The sequence below is a fragment of the Schistocerca serialis genome, chromosome 10, assembly GCF_023864345.2.
Source record: "Schistocerca serialis cubense isolate TAMUIC-IGC-003099 chromosome 10, iqSchSeri2.2, whole genome shotgun sequence".
NCBI classification, from domain to species: domain Eukaryota; kingdom Metazoa; phylum Arthropoda; class Insecta; order Orthoptera; family Acrididae; genus Schistocerca; species Schistocerca serialis.
In genome coordinates this window covers 236,032,429-236,054,004 of record NC_064647.1, presented here as the reverse complement: position 1 = coordinate 236,054,004, position 21,576 = coordinate 236,032,429, and the positions used below count along the sequence as shown (strand labels likewise).

The 21,576-nt window shown below is 41.5% G+C and overlaps 1 protein-coding gene across 2 annotated transcripts in view; it reads right to left on the bottom strand.

The window, feature by feature from the left end:
• LOC126424857 (endoribonuclease Dicer-like) overlaps window positions 1-21,576 on the bottom strand; it is a 308,787-nt gene that overhangs the window by 131,056 nt on the left and 156,155 nt on the right. For both annotated transcript variants that reach the window (XM_050087670.1, XM_050087671.1), the window contains exons 10-11: window positions 14,332-14,477; window positions 2,764-2,896 (exon numbers count right to left, since the gene is read on the bottom strand). In XM_050087670.1, coding sequence (XP_049943627.1) covers window positions 2,764-2,896; window positions 14,332-14,477 — 279 coding nt within the window. The remainder of the gene's footprint in view (window positions 1-2,763; window positions 2,897-14,331; window positions 14,478-21,576) is intronic.

The window sequence follows — 21,576 nt, the reverse complement described above, 5'->3', positions numbered from 1 at the left end:
ACAAATGTCTGCTTGTGTCTGCGTATGTGTGGCTGGATATGTGTGTCTTTGCGCGAGTGTATACCTGTCACTTTTTCCCCCTAAGGTAAGTCTTTCCGCTCCCGGGATTGGAATGACTCCTTACACTCTCCCTTAAAACCCACATCCTTTCGTCTTTCCCTCTCCTTCCCTCTTTCCTGATGAAGCAACCGTTGGTTGCGAAAGCTTGAATTTTGTGTGTATGTTTGTGTTTATCAGCCTGCCAGCGCTTTCGTTATACACACAGGGTGTTACAAAAAGGTACGCCCAAACTTTCAGGAAACATTCCTCACACACAAAGAAAGAAAATATGTTATGTGGAAATGTGCCCGGAAATGCTTACTTTCCATGTTAGAGCTCATTTTATTACTTCTCTTCAAATCACATTAATCATGAAATGGAAACACACAGCAACAGAACATACCAGCGTGACTTCAAACACTTTGTTACAGGAAATGTTCAAAATGTCCTCCATTGGCAAGGATACATGCATCCACCATCCGTCACATGGAATCCCTGATGCGCTGATGCAGCCCTGGAGAATGGCGTATTGTATCACAGCCGTCCACAATATGAGCACGAAGAGTCTCTACATTTGATACCGGGGTTGCGTAGACAAGAGCTTTCAAATGCCCCCATAAATGAAAGTCAAGAGGGTTGGGGTCAGGAGAGCGTGGAGGCCATGGAATTGGTCCGCCTCTACCAACCCATTTCACCAAATCTGTTGTTGAGAAGCGTACGAACACTTCGACTGAAATGTGCAGGAGCTCCATCATGCATGAACCACATGTCGTGTCGTACTTGTATAGGCACATGTTCTAGCAGCACAGGTACAGTATCCCGTATGAAATCATGATAACGTGCTCCATTGAGTGTAGGTGGACGAACATGGGGCCCAATCGAGACATCACCAACAATGCCTGCCGAAACGTTCACAGAAAATCTGTGTTGATGACGTGATTGCACAACTGCGTGCGAATTCTCATCAGCCCACACATGTTGATTGTGAAAATTTACAATTTGATCACGTTGGAATGAAGCCTCATCCGTAAAGAGAACAATTGCACTGAAATGAGGATTGACACATTGTTGGATGAACCATTCACAGAAGTGTACCCGTGGAGGCCAATCAGCTGCTGATAGTGCCTGCACACGCTGTACATGGCACGGAAACAACTGGTTCTCCCGTAGCACTCTCCATACAGTGATGTGGTCAACGTTACCTTGTACAGCAGCAACTTCTCTGACACTGACATTAGGGTTATTGTCAACTGCACGAAGAATTGCCTCGTCCATTGCAGGTGTCCTCATCGTTCTAGGTCTTCCCCAGTCGCGAGTCATAGGTTGGAATGTTCCGTGCTCCCTAAGATGCCGATCAATTGCTTCGAACATCTTCCTGTCGGGACACCTTCATTCTGGAAATCTGTCTCGATACAAACGTACCGCGCCACGGCTATTGCCCCGTGCTAATCCATACATCAAATGGGCATCTGCCAACTCTGCATTTGTAAACATTGCACTGACTGCAAAACCACGTTCGTGATGAACACTAACCTGTTGATGCTACGTACTGATGTGCTTGATGCTAGTACTGTAGAGCAATGAGTCGCATGTCAACACAAGCACCGAAGTCAACGTTACCTTCCTTCAATTGGGCTAACTGGTGGTGAATTGAGGAAGTACAGTACATACTGACAAAACAAAAATGAGCTCTAACATGGAAATTAAGCGTTTCCGGACACATGTCAACATAACATCTTTTCTTTATTTGTGTGTGAGGAATGTTTCCTGAAAGTTTGGCCGTACCTTTTTGTAACACCCTGTATATGAAATTATGCAAGAATTTCTTAAAACTCGTAAAAGGCAAAACCAGATGAAATACAGTAACAACAGTCCAAACTAGATGAAGTAAAAAAAAAACTGTGAGTGGTGCTCATTAGTAGGAAAGAGGAGAGAGAAGAGAGGGTGCAGCAGGTGTGAACAGATTGGGCTACGTCAATATGATGTGTGCGTGAATGTGGTGTAGGCAGGACTAGCAAAACTACACTTGAGTGAAAGAAGGTGGTTGGATGAATGTCCAGGAATAATGTCCCGAATGTCCAGGAATAATTAAAGAAGTGGGGAGAATGTGGGACACACATTGCTGCAGCCACAGTCTGTGTGGGCATGCCGCTGTGCTTTGCGTGTGGACGAGACTGTTGCTACAGGGTGGTTGAGAAGTTGGCCAGGAGGCAACAAGAGAATGAAGGGAAGTAGAGAAAGAAACGGACAGACTCTGATTAATAGAATGTGATGTGATAAAAACCTGTCCAGAGATGAAAGAGGCAGAGAGTGTGTGTGTGTGTGTGTGTGTGTGTGTGTGTGTGTGTGTGTGTGTCCCTCCAAATCTAAAGGATGGCTTTGCCCAGTAGTTTAGTTTACTTGTAAATGTGCCTGTCTGCCACTGAATGGGTCTTCTGTGTGGTGACAAACAATCTATCCTAATTCATATTGTTGCAATTTCATCCCAGATTGACATTATTATGTACTTGATGCACCAGTGGATATGAAAAGGTGGATTTGAACAATAAGTTCCATCATTATCAGCAGCCTTAAGTTCATTGCTAGGCCATCTAGAGAGCAAATGAATAATTTTTCAAGTAAATTTTATCTACATTTTCATGTATTGAAGTTGCTCTATTAAGCTTGATTATAATACTTATATAACTTTACTGAAAACATAAAAGTGTAGCCAACACACTTTACCTTTACGGGTTCCTTTAGTCTTGAATTCATAGGCAGTTTCAAGTAACATGTAACAGTGCTGTCTCTGTTGTTTTGAATGTACCATAATGGTGAAAGGTCTGTAAACTTGTCCTGTGGCAACCTGCTGCAATAACTAAAACACAAAATTACACACACGTAACAAGTTATGAAACATGTATTGAATACAACAAATACACTAATTAAAAAGGCAAACAATTAATAAATTTAATTAAAATTAATAAATATGTTAGCAGATTTTTTTAAAAGAGTTTTGCATCTGTGAACAAGTTATGTGAGCTTTAATTCAGGGGTATCAGGAAATGAAAGAATATGTCCTTATTGGGGGGAGGGGAACGATGAAATAAAAAGTAAACGATACGCAAAATAAAGGCAGCCTAAGGAACTGGTATCCCCTCATGGGTAACATTCAATATGATGTTAGTCTACCATGTGCACTGCAAAATGTTTGAATCTTAGTCATGCCTGCTCTAAAGGCAATCGAAATGTTGCTGCTAGAGCCAGCCCTGTTCCCTGACACTGGTCATCCTGAAGTTACCCAATGTTTAAGGAGGGTTTCCGCAGTAATACACTCCAAGTATTAACTGTCCCAAGCCCACTCAATCGTGCTGATGTAAACTGGTGGAAGCAATTAATGAGACGGATGCGGTGTGCTGTGCATTACCGTCTCTAATGAATAACACAATTCCGAGATGTTGAGTGTAAGGCAGAATAAAAGCATTTAAATTACCCTCGATAGCAGTGGGGGAAATTTGCAATGCCAGAAGACTAGCGAAATGCACGAAGACCTGTAGGTGATCGAAAATTAGTGCAGTCGATCCCAAATGTAAATAACGTAATGTACTGCACATAAATAAGCGAAGAGATCAACTAATGACCAATTTCACTATTGGTGATCAATCGCTGGAAACAGTAACTACTGTAAAATACCTAGGAGTGATTGGGGCAACCTAAAGTGGAATTACCACGTAACACAAATAGTACGACACCGTCAGTGAGCGGGAATCTCGACTTTTCTCATCCTTTTAAAACCTGTCTGTGTTGTATATACATTCTAGTTTTTCTCGGGGTGTCAACCTTCAACTTTACCGCAGTTCTTTTCAAAATTTTGGACTGTTTTGTGCCCTCTGTTGTCAGAAACTCGATTATAATGTGTCGCGCAATAGATGACGGTACCTCTTGATCTGACACTGTGATTCTGAGTACAGAAATGGTACGCAATCTTATTGCTGTGGAGAACATTCACTGGAAACAAAAGCGATAACGAAAAGATCACGTCACTCTCAGTTCACAAAAATGTACGTAAACCAAAAATTCCATTTTATATCTGAGTCACCCATAAATGTTCAACAAAGTCGAGTGGCAGGCACTACAAAAAAAGCACCACGCATCAAGCACAGGTTTACTGTCAAAATTTCGAAAGAGTACATTCCGAGAGTGGGGCTACATACTACGAGGGAGGATTAGAAAGTAACGCACAATAATTTTTTTTCTCCCATGGTACCGCAGCTGGAATGTTGAAATTTCACAATGCTATAGTTTGCACAAGAGGGGGTATTTTGTTTTAATGTGCACCTCTAGCGAGAGAAGACTGAACTGTGAAGCAAACATAGCGTGCGTGTTACTGTCTCGACTTGTGAAGAGCAGTGAAAAGTAGTTCAATACTTGTGGGCCACTGGACGTAAACTGAGTGAAATTCACAGAGACATGGGTGGCACGTAGGGGATGACTGTACGGTCCATAGCAACGACTCTGGTCAGTGTGCATTCTTCCGAGAGGACCGTGTGAACATCAACAATTCGCCACGCTCCGGGCGGCTGGTAATAGCTGCAACCCCGCAGAATGTCAGAGCTATTGAGACGGCAATTTTGAAGGACCAGCATGTGCAATTGTGAACCTTATTGCAGCAGTTTGACATTTCCTATGGCCTGATGTACAACAATGTTGATTACACATTAAAATTTCATAAAATTAGTGCTCATTGGGTGCCTGAGAACTTTATGACAGGCAACCACACGGACCAGCAAATGATGGCAAGCTCGGATCTCGTAATGCGTTACACCACAGAAAGGCACGACTTTCCGATAGGAGTTGCACTGGTGACGAGTCACGGGCATACCATTATATGCCTGAAACCGAGTAGGCCTCTATCAACTGGAAACGTGCTGGTTCTCCACTATGAAAAATATTCAAAGTGACTCAGTCTGCTCAGAAAGTGCTTATGACAGTGTCCTGGGATATGTCACGGTATCTTATTGGTGGACTTTGCTGAATACAGGACCACTGCGAATGCTACAGCCTGCCTTAAAACTTTGGTTAAGTTGTGTCGCGCCCTTTGTGACAAACGCCACAACATTAATCAATGCTGATGGTGTCCAACTTCATGACAATGCTCCCCCACATCCCTCTCCTCATGTTGCTGCTCCTGTTTGTGAGACAATTGTCAAATTTGGGTGGCAGGTGCTCCAATATTGACCACACAGTCCAGATCTTGCACCGTTGGACTTTCATCTGTTTGGTCCCATGAAGAAATGCCTGGTTGACCAACAGTTTGCAAAATATGTGGAAGTGAAATCAGCAGTCAGCAGATAGCTACATTCTGACCAAATGCAGATGGCTACACTCCGACCAAAGGGACTTCCGTGCACGAGCATCTTGAAAATGGAACCACAATGGGAGAAATGTGTCGAGAACAATAGAGACTATTTAGAAAATTAAGTAAAAGATCTAAGTTTATTGACTTTTTCTTTACTTTGTTACCTATTAAACTTTTCAGAGAACGTGATCCAAATGTGGTATCTACACGCCACAAATTGTAGGTATCAGTTGTCAATTGGCTGTTTTGTGTCTCACATAGGGGATCAATGTTAGGATGAATACTGTCACAATAGAGTATGCCAACTAACCGTGGAAAGCCCCGTACCAATTTCTGTTTGCCATAGAGTGACAACTTGAGCACAGTGTAAGCTCAAACAGTGTCCATGAGCCATATGGTCCCCTTCACAATTACAGAGACACTCGTGTAGACGTTCCACGCATCATAATCGTAACATCTCACTGCGATATGGAACAAATTAGTTTTACAATCACAGCAGAGATTATCAGCGAAAAATAAGCCAACGTGCTGACTGTTTACATGCTTTCTTAATCCCTACTCATTCATACAGTGACTTACACTAAACTGTCACTGTATTTTCTCTCTCTTTCTCTCTCTCTCTCTCTCTCTCTCTCTCTCTCTCTCTCTCTCCCCCCCCCCCCCCCCCCTTTCCTTCATAACGTCCCCCACACACACACCTTACTATATAGTCAAGTCCCATTAATGTGACCACTGCCTATGCTCGATGTCAATGTGCAATAATATTTGCAAACCGCAGCACTAGAAGTGGAAGATATACAAAGCAAGGGGGGTGTGGGCAGGGGGAGGGGGGGGGGGTGTCACAAAACACACACACACACACACACACACACACACACACGGAAAACAGTACAGTAACTGTCACAATGCAAAACAGAGAAGGTTATCTGACGTCCAAATGGGCATGTTCATTAGCATTCAAGCCAATGGTGGAAGTGTTTCTGAAATGGCTAAGTTTGTAAACTGTTCACGTGCCGTCACTATTAAAGTATACTGCGCATGGCAAAATGTCACTATCCAAAACCACTGCACCACAGGTCATAGGCAACAGGTGGCCAATTGCTGCAGAGATATGTACAGGTGAACTGACATGCAACTGTTGAGTAACTGACCACCCAGATGAACCAAGGGGCTACCGACACTGTCTCAACAACAACTGTCAAGCGAACATTGTTGCTCACGGGCCTCTGCTGCGAAAGCCCACTTCATCACACGTGCCGATTGCTCTTCATCGATAGCACAGGTTGGAATTTGCAGGCCAATACTGCAACTGGATACCTAACTGGGTGGTGGGAGGTGGCCTTTTCAGATGAAGCACATTTTATGCTCCATCAGACAAATAATGGCCACTGGCGTGTACAGTGTGACGTGTCTGAAAGCGAACACCCTGCATCCGGCAAGGAGCGTTATGGTCTGAGGGACATTTTTGTGGGATTTCACAGGAGATCTCGTGATTCTGGATAGCATCTATGCTGTGGAACCGTGACCCCCCCGAAATAAAGTTTCTTTTTCCTTGGCACGACGGCACCTACCAGCAGGGAATTGCAATGTGTCTCACAGCTCACAGTGTACGAGTGTGGTTTGAAGAGCACCAGGATGAGTTTATCGTGCTTCCTTGGCCACCAAACTCCCCGGATTTAAACTCGGACAAGAATCTGTGGGACCACCTCAAGTGGGCTGTTTGCATGACGGAGCCTCAACTGAGACACCTAGCAGTGTAGCTGACCACGACAGCAGAAATGTCGCAGCTCCCCATCCCTGTGGGTACCTTCCAAAACCCCACTGACACTCTTCCTGCATGATTTGCACTGCAAAACGTGGTTATTCAGGTTTTTGACGGGTGGTCACATTAATGCGATTGGATAGTGTACAAATGCCAAAATGCTGACCACTTATTTGGTTTCCTCAATTTTCCTCCATTCATATAATGACTTATACTATAGTTATACATCTTTACATCGCTTTACATCGCAGATTTTTATGCCTAAACATCTCGCTTCTTTTTATAACCACAATACAAATCATCATAAAGCAGTAAACCTCTGATTTAAAGAATCCACAAAATGGCTCCGAGTATCTAATTATTTTACAAATGAATTAATGTGTTAAATGTTCTACTTGAAGCTTGTAAGCAAGAAAAATTTTGGAAAGATTTTAAATGATGCTCACTCAAAGCTTATGAAACAACGAGTGAAAATAGCCGGGGTAATTTTTGCTCCAGTTTAAGCAAAAGATTTTTCATGCATCTCGTGTATTGTACGGTGACAATTCTGAAGGTATATTTAGTGATGTAAATAGATACTGTCTGCAAATTGTGCTGCAAATAGAGTCGGTAGTAAAGTAGCAATAACTTAGAACATCATACCAGATGCCGAAGTCTGACTGCATGAACAGCTAAAATGCAGTAAGCAACAAACATTGTTCTTTCCATAGTTTTCTGGGGATGCCCACGAGAATTTTTTTTGTAGAAGTCACTAAGTGCTCTCGTCCTCAAATATGGGATGAATGTGGTCTGAGTATTCACACACCATCAATTAACACTGCCTCCAAACAATACACAGTTTGTAGCTGTAATATTTGTCTTACTGTGTTAAAATTTTTCATACTATTAATGAGTAGATTATGAAAGTGTTATCAGTTTTTTAAATTGCCCAATAACTGAACATCAAATTTTTGTTGCCCCAGGAAGTCATAAGATAGGCAAATTACCAATGGTACTAGGTTCCACGAGAGCAGTATTAGCAACACAGACTGCTATTCTTCACGGCATAGAGGAGGCGCTAAGGGGTGAAAGCTCTTCCTTAGATGAAGGAATGTACGCATGAGTGCATGCGCACGTAAGCGCGCGCGCGCGCACACACACACGCACACACACACACACACACACACACACACACACACACACACACACGCGCGCACACACACGCGCGCGCACACACGCGCGCGCACACACATACACACACACACACACACACACACACAGTCATTGTTGTCTCCAGGCACTGAGGCCAAGTCAGACAGTGGCCACATGTGCGCGAGTGTTGTGTATCTATAACTGTGTGTGCTCTCCCTCTATCCAGGGACTTTGTCTACATTAACGAAAATAATTTGTGTCTGAAAATATACTACTGGTAAAAGAGAGAGAGAGAGAGAGAGAGAGAGAGAGAGAGAGAGAGAGAGAGAGAGGGAGAGAGAGAGAGAGAGAGAGAGAATCAGTCACCTTGAGGCAGCAAGAGAATAGGTGTAAAAAGTTCTGTGTGGAACATATGAGTTTCCAGAGCCAGTGGCTCCTTCTCCCAGCAGAAGGGTTGAAGAGAAAGTCCCTTAGAAACCTGGGTCAGGGAAGACTTATTTGATGTCACTGTTGGTACTTGCACCAAATGACCAAACAATTTGAAAACCAAAGAATGTAAAGGTGGAAGATAGGGTAATAAGCAAGACAGAAACTAAGGAAAAAAACATTATGAAGGAATCAGAAGACAGGAAAGCTAAATGAATTATATCAGACAGGCGAGTGATGGAGGGAGGTACCGACAAGTCAGATATTAAAAAAGGATAGGTGAAAAAGAGCAATGAAAAAGGAATGGTTGCTGAAGAGAAATACTCAGACCATATAAATTAACCTAAAGTTAGCCCAGGCACGTGGCACGAACTGAGTCTTTCCTTCTCATCCTGACCATCGAGCCTCCCCTAACCTGGTGTTCTGGGCAACTTTTTCCGCAGCCTTTGGCATTTGCTAAACCTCACCACCCCTTTTCCTTCAGCCCTCTTCCTTTATCTCCAACCCCCCTTCCGGAAGAAGAAGCCACTGGCTCCAAGAGCTCACAAGTTATCACATCTACCGTGTGTTTCATCCTACTGCTCCCTGGTAAATAGACTTTATTTACCAACCCATATTATATTTTTGAAAGACTTTGATGGCTTAATAATATCCAAGGAAAAGTAAGCCACTTTTTTGATATTTTCATTTCCATAATTTTATGTTATCCGCAGCACACAGGTTGTAGCATTTACACACTTAAGATTTGTAACATGTGACTTCTACTGCAGGTTTTATCAACATGAACACCTAAGAATTCAAAATATTGTTTCATTTATTGATTTACCCTCATGCATTATATTTAATGATGTGACACACCCTGAGCAATAGAGAATTGTGTGTACTGTGTATTATCTACATTAACAGTCAGTCCATCAGCAGAGACTCACTCAATTTTTTACTGAACTACTTTGAGAGTGGAGGTTTACTTCTACCTCCATAACACGGGTAGCAGTAAGCACAGATTTACTATGGCAAAAACAGTACTGAGAAAGAGGTTTCCCATAAAGAGAATTCAAATGCTACTCTTCAGCCCTTCCTGTCAGACCTGTGCAATATGCAGTTCAAGTTCTGCCATTGCATCACGTTTTGTAGATATCGCAATATTTCCTAAAAGCAATTCTGTAATCACCTGAAGATATGCTGTTGTCTTGAGGAAATATTGTGGATTTTGTGCAATGAGATCAGTTAGCAGACCAGTGAAGCAAATATTCATATAAAAATATTTCTAGTAGAACTACTCCAATTCCAGAAAGATCATGAGGCTCTCTGCAAGAAATAAAATAATGTTCGTTGGTTGGTCTTGGGGAGGGGACCAAACAGTGAGGTCACCGGTCCTATCGAATTAGGCAAGGATGGGGAAGGAAGTCGGCCGTGCCCTTTCATAGAAACCATCCTGGTATTTGCCTGAAGTGATTTAGGGAAATCACAGAAAACCTAAATTAGGAGGACCGGACACGGGTTCGAACAGTCATCCTCCTGAATGTGAGTCCAGTGTGCTAACCACTACACCACACCACTTGGTAAAATGTTATAGTGTCATGTAGAATGTATAGCCTAAAGTGAAATACTAAGATGTATCCTGACCTTCTGTTAGTCACGCACACCACACACGGGCAAAAATTTTCATTATACAGCAATACTCCTGCCGTCCGTATTACTTCAAGGGCGTAGTAGTAGAACTAATCACCTGTTCCAGGTCTATCACTTATTTGCTCACTTTCAAATGCAATAAAGTTTAGTATGTATGTAGAATTTGTTATTTCCTACTTTAATCAATGAACTTACAAAGTTCCCAGATGCTTGGGAATTATGTTTATGGGCAAAAATTGATAAAACATTTCACAGCTACAGGGTAACTATGGATATGAAGAAAAGGGGTATAACTATCAGAGGTTAAATATACCGTATTTACTCGAATTTAAGCCGCACTTGATTGTAAGCCGCACCTGAAAAATGGGACTCGAAATCAAGGAAATAATTTTCCCGAATCTAAGCCGCACCTGAAATTTGAGACTCGAAATTCGAGAGGAGAAAAATGTTTTAGGCCGCACCTCCAAATCGAAACAAAGTTGGTCCATTGTAATATGAGACACAGTTTAGGTCGAATGAATGACAATACAGCTACAGCAGTTTGGTTCGAGTTGTAAGCTTAGCAGTTGAGCTTCACCAGGCAGCCATTGCTACGCGTCAGGCACTCCATCCGTATTTATACGGGTACCCTTCCTTTTTCACGTGCTTCGTCTGGTTTGAATCGATTCCTTATTTTTCTTTGATCTGGTAAGTGCCGTTCTCTTTGTTATACGTGTTTACGTCACTCTTAAGCTGAAAATGCATTACCGTTCTGTGTCACGCATTGTTTGTCACATTCTGATAGTGAGTGTTTACGGCATGTCGCCGCTCGCGGCGTGGCTTGCTTTTGTGCGCGCTACCGCGGCTTACAATTAAAAAAAAAAAGTGAGGAATCACCTCATTAGCGAAACAATGGCAAGAGACTACTACTTCTTGTTACTTACAGTGCTGCTTTCTTTGATAATGATCAACAACAACCAAATAATAGACTGCATATGATAGAAGATGTTCTGAACGAGAGTTTAGTGAAAATTTTTCTCCGTTTGAAAATCTTTGGGCGCCTCTTTAGTACATTACATTCTGCACAGAAATTAGAGTCATCTTAGATTTAAAAATCTGGTCAATTGCCGTCCTTCATTTCTGACTGTATCACTATTAGGCATAAGAATAATACGAATATAAACATGACACGATATGTACATTCTTCCACGTTTGCTGTTGTCTCACTCTAGTTTCGTACTTTATTAGGCAGACAGGATTTAAATGATATAGCAGCAAACACGAAAGAATACATGGCAAAATGTTTATATTCATATTATTGTTATGGTGAAGAGAATACTACATGTGATTCACAATTCATAAAAGTTCCTATTAGCAACCATCTCTTCTCACAGGTAGGAAAAAATTCAAAACGTAGAGTTGTCCAAATTGACAAACATCCCAAACAGTCTTGCCAGTTGGATTTTCGTAGTACATTGAAATGCTGCTACGTTCAAAGATGAACAATATGGAATTTGTATTTACTTCGTTGGATAATGTATAAAAATGCAGTGGTCGAAACTTGGGGTGGAGAAAAAAGCTCGTCTTCCACCTTTTCTTAAATTTATTTACTGACGCAGAGGTTTTGGCGCCAGTATTTATCTGTGTGCCTGCAAAGCATGCCAGTGTAGCGCTACATTTATTCGACAGCAGAATTAGTTGTGGCGGCACCTACCAACATTTTTCAGAACTTCCGCTTACTTTGCACTCGATTCTAAGCCGGAGGCGGTTTTTTGGATTACAAAAACCCGAAAAAAGTGCGGCTTAGATTCAAGTAAACACGGTACATTACATTTTCACTTACCATTCAATGAGCACACACATTATTATTGTTCTTATTGCTAACATTGTTTTTATTATACGGGACGTTTCATACACTTCTCAAGTATCTAAGATTGCACAATATATTGGTGGATAATGTCTGCAGATACCAATAAAACAGCTTTTAGCAATTGACAGAAGCATATTTTATTGACTGCAACGGTTCTCACATGCTCAACGTAGTTTTGCATTTGCATCTTGTGTGCCACAGACCAGTGGAACCACTTTTATCAGTTTATGCCAGTGCTACTGAAGTTTTTTCAGCTTTTCATATCTCATAAGCTTTCCCACAACAGTTTTTTGTTAATTTTACTGGTTTAACACTGTTGATAATCCACACATTCTTTTTCTACACAATCATGATGTACAGTGTACTGTGTGAATACCTGACCACTGTAAAGAAAATTCATATGATAATTTGGTTTGTTCATTTTTGGCTACCTTTTAGGGCTTCTGACCCGCTACTTCTTCGGGTCTGGCAGATTAACTTCAGGCATAAGTTCCAGCGTATTATTTGCACCACAACACTGTGTCTCTGCTTGTAATCAGTCCGTATGACCTCTCTGCAACAGCTCAGTAGGTGACCAATTGTTTCAGCAGCTTCTTTGCGAAGTCTGCCGTTTCGAGGGCTCGCTCCCCGGTAACACTCATTTCACAGGACTTTCAGCAAATGTGACACGACGTCACGTGCAATATCGGCACCTACAGGAACTGCTATAGACTTTGTGATGAGGAAGAATATGAATGTTATTGTTCCTTGGTTCGCTCACAGCAATTTCAGCTATTCTCTTAGATTCTTGCCTAACCACACACTTGGGAATTTCCACAATTTGGAAATAAATAAAAAAAATATTTGTGAAAAGGAAGAATATGAATTTTATTGCTGCTTATTTCGGTCACAGCAATTAAAGCTGTCCTCTTACATTCTTGCCTAACTACATACTCTGAAATTGCCAAAATATTTCTTTCGTCCTTCGTTCTCTAATCAGATGGAAATTTAACTAGCATCAAATATCACAAATTGCACTTGTATTACATTTGTAATAAAGTTCCAGAATGTGATAACAACACTAAGCTGAAAAAATAAACAAACAAATAAATAAATAAAAAATGAAAATTTGCATGTAGCAGGATGTGAACTTTGACTCCACAAACCACAACATTAACCATTACCCTAGCACATCATCATGCGATACTAGTCTCCTGTCTTGGTTATCATAGTATTTCTTGAAGGCTTGTATCATTGATGCATTACCAACTGACATTTATAATGATGACAGTGACATATTTGTGATAGACTGATAAATTTTCAGTGCTTGCAATGGAATATTAAAAGTAATAGATAGGAACAACAAAAAGACTGTCACAAATAAAGCTTTCAGCCAGTAAGGCCTTCGTCCAAAATAGATAAAACACACACACACACACACACACACACACACACACACACACACACACACAAAACTGTAGCCTCACTGTAAGCAGCAGCACCAGTGCACGATGGGAGTGATGACTTGGTGGGGGTAAGGAGGAGGCTGGGGTGGGGAGGGGGAAGGGTAGTAGGGTAGAGGAGGTGGACAGTGAGGTGCTGCTGGGGAGAGCACAGGGACAAGGTGGAGAGAGGGTAGGGTAGTTATGTGCAGTTGGGAGGTTAGACGATGGGCAGGGGAGGGGGGGGGGGAGGTGGGGGGGGGTTAGGGGAAAAGGAGGGAAGTAAGAAGACTGGTTCTGATGCTGGAATGAGGGCTATGTAGTGCTGGAATGGGAACTGGTAAGGGTCTGGATGGGTGAGGACACTACTAATGCAGGTTATCATAGTTTATCACTACTTCAATTTAGGAAACAAAAGACATAACTTCATTTCTAAAGTGGAGACTTTTTTCACATTTTTAAACAATCAATAAGTCAATAACATGAATGCAACTTAACCTCACATACAGAGATCAGGCAGAAAATCTAATCAAAGTACCAACAGTACGACTTTAGCCATCAGCTCTGAACACGGAAAAACAATTTTGATGCACCTTGAAGTACAAGTAAATATTAAGCTTCGTCTACAAGTGTAATCTCTCTAGAAAAATTATAATCAACTGAAAATGTATAGTTTATTTCTATGAGAATCGAACCTTTGAGGTCAATAACATAGCGCAGACGAGCAACTTACATGGAAATTGTGACAACAGCTGTTGAAACTGCAACATATGCCTCACCTCCAGGAACGTACCAAACTTCATCTTCAACATCATCATCCATTGGCACATCATCCTCCTCATATGGATCATTAACAATTGATGCCATGTAGTTCAGAATCTGAGAAATATAAATGAGGATCTTTTTGTGGTGACAAGTTTTAGCATAAGCATTAGTCGATAAAAGAATAACACAACTACTTCTAAATATTTGGAACCAACTGTTAGTTTTTTTTTTTTTTTTTTTTTTTTTTTTTAAAGGGTGATAGAGGTGTCTTACTGAGACGGTCAATAGTCGAATGCAGAGAGCCTTGTTACCAATCTGTGATGTATGGATCACTGTGAGGTAGGGAGCTTTCAGATCCATTTTCAAGTAGTTGACTCTCTATTTGACAGTCTCGTTATAAAACCAAATAATTACAGAAAGAGTGACATAAGAAGAACAGCTAACAAGTGCACTTTGTCTCCAAAGAAAAACTTCGGACAAAATAAGAAATGATTATTGTCTTGAAAAGAGATCAACAAACGAATTGGAATAAAGCCAAATTAAAAGAACCTAAGGGAATTATATTAGGAAATGTGCCACCAAAAGTAGAAAAATAACTGATGACTGTGAAAGTAGAAACAATGTAAAACGTAACAGCAAGCAAAATATGTCCGAAAATGAGAAATTTTTGTATAGTCTTGTCCTTCATACAGCTGGGTCCCTCTCCCCTCTTATGCTCTGATATGAGTGAACTGTCCTTCCCTTTTAACCATGCTCTCCTGTTAAATTTGATTACCCATCTAATAATCTGTTAATGTAAAAGCCACAAAACTACAACCTACAAACAGTCACACAACCAGAAATTACATACACTTATGAAACCAATTTCAAAACAACTAGCATTACAGAAAAAAACAGAATGTTGATGATAGAATGAAGAATAATCAGAATGTGCAAAGACAGACAAGAAAAAGGGTACTGAAGACTAGGTGATAATAAAACAGTCTACACGAAATGGAACCGTTAAAGATCTCAATCAGGATGAAACATATTTCATTCTTTTGGACATCTAATCAAGCCATCTGAAAAGACAATCATCAGGAGACTAACAGAGAAGGTACGAAACAGTAACAACAACATCAGATGGAGTGATGGAAAGATATGTGGAAATAACAAACCCCAAAAGATGATTTAAAAAACAACGCACAAAAATCATGGAACTCCAAGATAAGCAAATCTGATTGTAAACCTAAATCAAGAAATAATGGGAAGGGTAATTTCATAACAAGAAAGCAAGCTCAGATCAGAGAGTATGAAGAAGCACTGGGCCAACTGGAAACTGAAAAACCCTTTGTATAAAATTGGTGGAAGTGGTTCAATGTAGGTAAATAAGTAAGTAAAAAAAATTAACACAGCTAAGCTGCTTGTATTTTAAAATCTGATGATCCAATATGCTTTAACAGTGTTTATTTCTGTTTAATCAGAAGTGAAAACTGTAGCTGGAATATATTATATGAGTACAGTTCCGAGACTGTTGAAGATTGTGCGGACTGATCAACTGAAGGTGCCTTTACATGGAACACATTTATTAGCAATGTATGGGTGCAACAATATTGCCATCAAAATTGTTGCAATGTGGTTGCAATACAAGGCAATATTCCAGTAAAGTTGGGCAACATTGCTGACAGAGCAAGTTATTTCAAGTAGTTTACAATGCACTGACAACGCATTGTCCACCGACAGTGGAGAATGTACTGCCAGAAAAAAAAAAAAAAAAATTACTACACCTCGAACGACAACATCAATTTTGATTTGACGACAGCATATTCCACCTAGGGGACATTAAGTTTCTGATAACGGTTTCAATGTCATCCATCAACAGACAGCTTAGTGGCATAATCACAACAATGATGTCTGGCTCCACGTGGTGCAGACGTGTGAAGCAAGCGAGCAACCACACGATGGAGATGCAATCGTGCTTCCTACAGCCGACTGGGCGAGTTTAAAAAGTATCAAATTGTGGCCTTCCAAGGGGCGGTATCATGCCACACAAGTAAGATGCGCTGCATCAGTTGTGGAACAATGCTTGTTTGAGTGGTTATGAGAAAATTCTCGCACCTGTGGACGAGGTTCTGGACATCCACGTAGCAAAAAGGCCTGCCAGAATTGTCGTACTATAAGGGTAGCAGTGGCACATTGCACACAGATACCACAGCACAGATGTGAGCCCAGACGTGTCGACACGAATTGCAGCGAACTGGTTACTGTCAGTGGGACTACGGGCAAGCACACCTCTAGCCCAGCTTTCACTCGCACCTCAGCCGTTGTGTGCACGGTTCGACTGGTGCCATCACATGATGACTCAGAAGATGGAATGACGCACTGTGGTCTTCAGCGACGGAAGCAGATTCTGCCTGCACACAAGTGATAGTCGTTTGCGCATATGACATATACCTGGTGAGAGCTCTCTCACAGAATGCATTCATCCAAGACACTCTGGCCCCATCACAGGCCTTATAGTCTGGGTTATGATAAGCTGCAAATCTCGCTTGTCTTTGGTGTTCCTGGAGGGTATGCTAACTGGCACTCAGTACATGCAGAATGTTGTTAGACCTGTTCTTTTGCAGTTCTTGCAAATGGAAGGTGATGTGTTGTTCCAACTGGATAATGCTCACCCACATATTGACCGTGAAACTCAATGTGCTCTGCAAGACGTGCAGCAACTTCCCTGGCCAGCACGATCCCCAGACTTGCCTCCAATTTAGGAAGTGTGGCGTACGATGGCACAAGAAGCAACTTGTGCAATCTCAACCGACAACTCTGACAGAACTATGTGATCAGGTTGGGCAAATGTGGCATTAAGTGTGCCAGAACAGTATTTGCCATCAGTATCATTGACTGAATGCCAGAGTAAGTGCCTGTTTTGCTGCATATGGATGCTACACCAAGTACTAATATGAGTGTTTTAGCATGTGCCGATACTTGGTACCTTGTGCTATTGATCTATAAATGTAATCATTTCATGTACTCCATATGCACTAAATCTCGAGTGAACTGGAAACCTCTAAATGGCTGAACTAATTTTTTTTCCCGGCAGGGTATTTCATACGGCCAAGCCGCACCTATCTCTGTCTTTGCATGTAAATGCTTCTCCCCTTCTCTCAGCCTAGATTTCTCTCTCCCACAATGACATCGCTGCAGTGCCAAGTCACATAATCTGACTGGAGAGTGATGATGTTTCACTTCAACCTGAAAGACAGTGTTTATGCAGAAGCACTAGAATTGTTTTTTATCAACAGGAATGCAGGAGTTTGCAAATGAGAGTCACGAATTCCACAAATGTGATGGGTACGTCTAAGACCAGAGCAACGGAAGACAGAAAGTAATATAAGATATGCCTGACTGAAAAGGAAACTTCAACTATAGCAGCATTGTACATGATCGCAGTGGGTGAATGTGTCTGCTGAGAGATGGTGTTATGGTATTCCTAATTACAGAAGCAGAGTTAACAGCTTCGCAACAATTTCCTCGTTCCTGGAGGGCTGTTTCCGCAGTTTGTTGCACAACGGATTCCTCCCAATCCGTGCAAAGAGCGGTTGTCCAGTTTCTTTGTGCAGAAGAGGAGCATGCTGCACAGATATACTACAGGACAAAAGGTGTATACAGAGAGCAGTGTGTCGCATAGTACACAATTCTTCGATGGAGTGTTATGACGCAGGATGTGTGAACACTGACGACATGTCACACCACGGGCGGATGCACATTGTAACACCAGTGCTATGATTATGGCTGAGGAGAACTCTAACAAAGGAATTGTTGGTCGGATCACCACACGACACTGCTATCGAACTGCCAATAATCAAAAGAGTGGTGCATCATGTAATCCACGAGAAGCTTCGTTACGGTAAAATTTGTGTGCAGTGCATGCCCCAGCATCTTTCAGAGAATACAAAGATAGTGAGAATGAGCATTTCCCTGAGCCAACTGTTGAAATATGCAGAACAAGGAACTGATTTCACTCGTGAGAAACTTGGTGTCACTACTTCGACCCTGCCTCCAAATGGAAAAGCACGGAATGGCAGCATCCTAGCTCTCGTGATAAAAGCCCTGAAGGCCTAAAAGCCCTGAAGGCCTAAAAGCCCTGAAGGCCTAAAAGCCCTGAAGGCCTAAAAGCCCTGAAGGCCTAAAAGCCCTGAAGGCCTAAAAGCCCTAAAGGTCTGAAAGCCCTGAAGGCCTAAAAGCACTGAAGGCCTAAAAGCCCTGAAGGCCTAAAAGCCCTGAAGGCCTAAAAGCCCTGAAGGCCTAAAAGCCCTGAAGGCCTAAAAGCCCTGAAGGCCTAAAAGCCCTGAAGGCCTAAAAGCCCTGAAGGCCTAAAAGCCCTAAAGGTCTGAAAGCCCTGAAGGCCTAAAAGCACTGAAGGCCTAAAAGCCCTGAAGGCCTAAAAGCCCTGAAGGCCTAAAAGCCCTGAAGGCCTAAAAGCCCTGAAGGCCTAAAAGCCCTGAAGGCCTAAAAGCCCTGAAGGCCTAAAAGCCCTGAAGGCCTAAAAGCCCTGAAGGCCTAAAAGCCCTAAAGGTCTGAAAGCCCTGAAGGCCTAAAAGCACTGAAGGCCTAAAAGCCCTGAAGGCCTAAAAGCCCTGAAGGCCTAAAAGCCCTGAAGGCCTAAAAGCCCTGAAGGCCTAAAAGCCCTGAAGGCCTAAAAGCCCTAAAGGTCTGAAAGCCCTGAAGGCCTAAAAGCACTGAAGGCCTAAAAGCCCTGAAGGCCTAAAAGCCCTGAAGGCCTAAAAGCCCTGAAGGCCTAAAAGCCCTGAAGGCCTAAAAGCCCTGAAGGCCTAAAAGCACTGAAGGCCTAAAAGCCCTGAAGGCCTAAAAGCCCTGAAGGCCTAAAAGCCCTGAAGGCCTAAAAGCCCTGAAGGCCTAAAAGCCCTGAAGGCCTAAAAGCCCTGAAGGCCTAAAAGCACTGAAGGCCTAAAAGCCCTGAAGGCCTAAAAGCCCTGAAGGCCTAAAAGCCCTGAAGGCCTAAAAGCCCTGAAGGCCTAAAAGCCCTAAAGGTCTGAAAGCCCTGAAGGCCTAAAAGCACTGAAGGCCTAAAAGCCCTGAAGGCCTAAAAGCCCTGAAGGCCTAAAAGCCCTGAAGGCCTAAAAGCCCTGAAGGCCTAAAAGCCCTGAAGGCCTAAAAGCCCTGAAGGCCTAAAAGCCCTGAAGGCCTAAAAGCCCTGAAGGCCTAAAAGCACTGAAGGCCTAAAAGCCGTGAAGGCCGGAAAAGCGATGCTCAATTTCTTTTTTGACAAAAAAGGACATCTACTCAGTGACTGGCTACCCCGGGGGCATAACTGTTAACACTGAGCAGTATTGTGACATGTACTGAGGCTCAAATATGCCACTAATAACAAGCACAGGGCAAGCTCTCGAAAGAGAGGGTGCTTTTCCAGGACAGTGCTGTGAAACTCACGACAGAGATCTTCCAGCTCCTTCAAAAATTTTGACGGGAGGTCCTGGAACATTTTCTGCCACGTGCGACTTATGAGCCCTTGAAACATTCTCTGAAGGTGAGAGGCCCAATCGTGACAAGGAAATGCAAGACACCATGAAAAACTGAATCTGTCAGCAGCCCAGGAGTTTCTACACTGAAGCCATCCTCTCCACTCCTATGCGCTGGGATCATTCACTGTCAATGATATATTGCAGTACAGTTGCACATGAACAAAGCTGTTATTAAAATTTTTATACACATAACAGTAATCTCCCTTTCATTTGGGCACACCTTATATGTATAATCAGGGTTGGGAGACCTGGCTGCTACCATCACAAAAGATTTGGAGTATTGAATCATAATAGATCTGCTCTTAACATTTTTGAAGCATCATGTGTGTTTGTGGACAGCAACTTGCCAAATGTCTCTTTTCTTTTCTTTCTTCTTTCTTTTAATTACAGTCTTTGTTACACACAACTTTTCACGTCCCATAAATACTGTATTAGATGTATCATATTTATGAAATTCAGAGTTCTATCTATGTGCTGGTGAACCAAAATTAAATATTAACATAACCTTCGTTTGTTATTTCAAACTAATTTAATGAATTCTTGAGAGTCTTTCCACCAAAGCGGTGCAAATCTCTAGTATCATGATGCATACTGATGAAAAGTGTGTTTTGAAGAGTTAAATCAAATTCTTTCTTAATTGCGGGACCTGCAGCATTTATTATGCCTAGTACAGCATTATGCGGAGCATTGGAAAACAGTATGCTGCTTGATATTTTATTGTATTTTCATATATAAGCTTATTTCAGCTTTATTGCCTTCATCAGAACATCTCCAAACAATCACATTTATTTGTAATTTACATAATAAATAATTTATAAAGTGTTTTACATTTGATGATGTACTCACATCCTGATATTGTAGATGGGCATATGTCAACTATGACTAAACCATTAATGCTGTCTGTAATATTATTTTCAGCAACATTTTAAAGTTGTTTGATAACTTGTTGTTGCAAGTAGATTATAATACACTTTTTACTATCTGACAGTTGTGAGAAATTCAAGGTTGACAGCTAATTGTTTACTCAAAGATATTTATATTGTGGGTAGTATACATATGGAACTGTTGTTGATGTGTTTGTGTGTCTGGTGTTTTGGTTATCCTTTATCTACATACAAAATTTCAATAAAACATTTTAAAAACGGTGTAAGTGTGTGAAATCAGTTTGCTCATTTAGTATATTGTAGGGATAATCCTTTGTGTGTACGCATATTTGAAACTCCTCCAAAATATTTTATGATTGGACCTGTTAGGATTTTGTGCAGGATTTGTAGTGCGTTTACAATGTTGTTAACTTGGTGTTTTTCATTTCTGAGGTGTGTAAAGAAGGTGGATTAGTTGTTATATGTTTCTCTTGTGTCTTCTCTAAATCCAACAATGAAACTTCTTCCTTTCTGTCCTATATCAATTTTGTGCAGTAAATGCAGTATTTGTAATTCCTAGGGTTTAAGTTGTTTCGGAGTATGGCTTTTCCTGAAAGTAGTTTTATGCTAATATTATTTGTCATTCTGATGTCTAATGTGATGTTTGAAGTTTTTAGTAGGGTGTTTATTTTATTGAATAGTTTTTCTATATAGTTTGTTGATGGTCTTTTTTCATTACAGTTTCTATTAGTAGTGTTATTTTATGCTTTATAGGGTCTTTTAAAGGTGTTTTTTGTTGTTGTACAGCAGCAGAACCACAATAGGGTCATA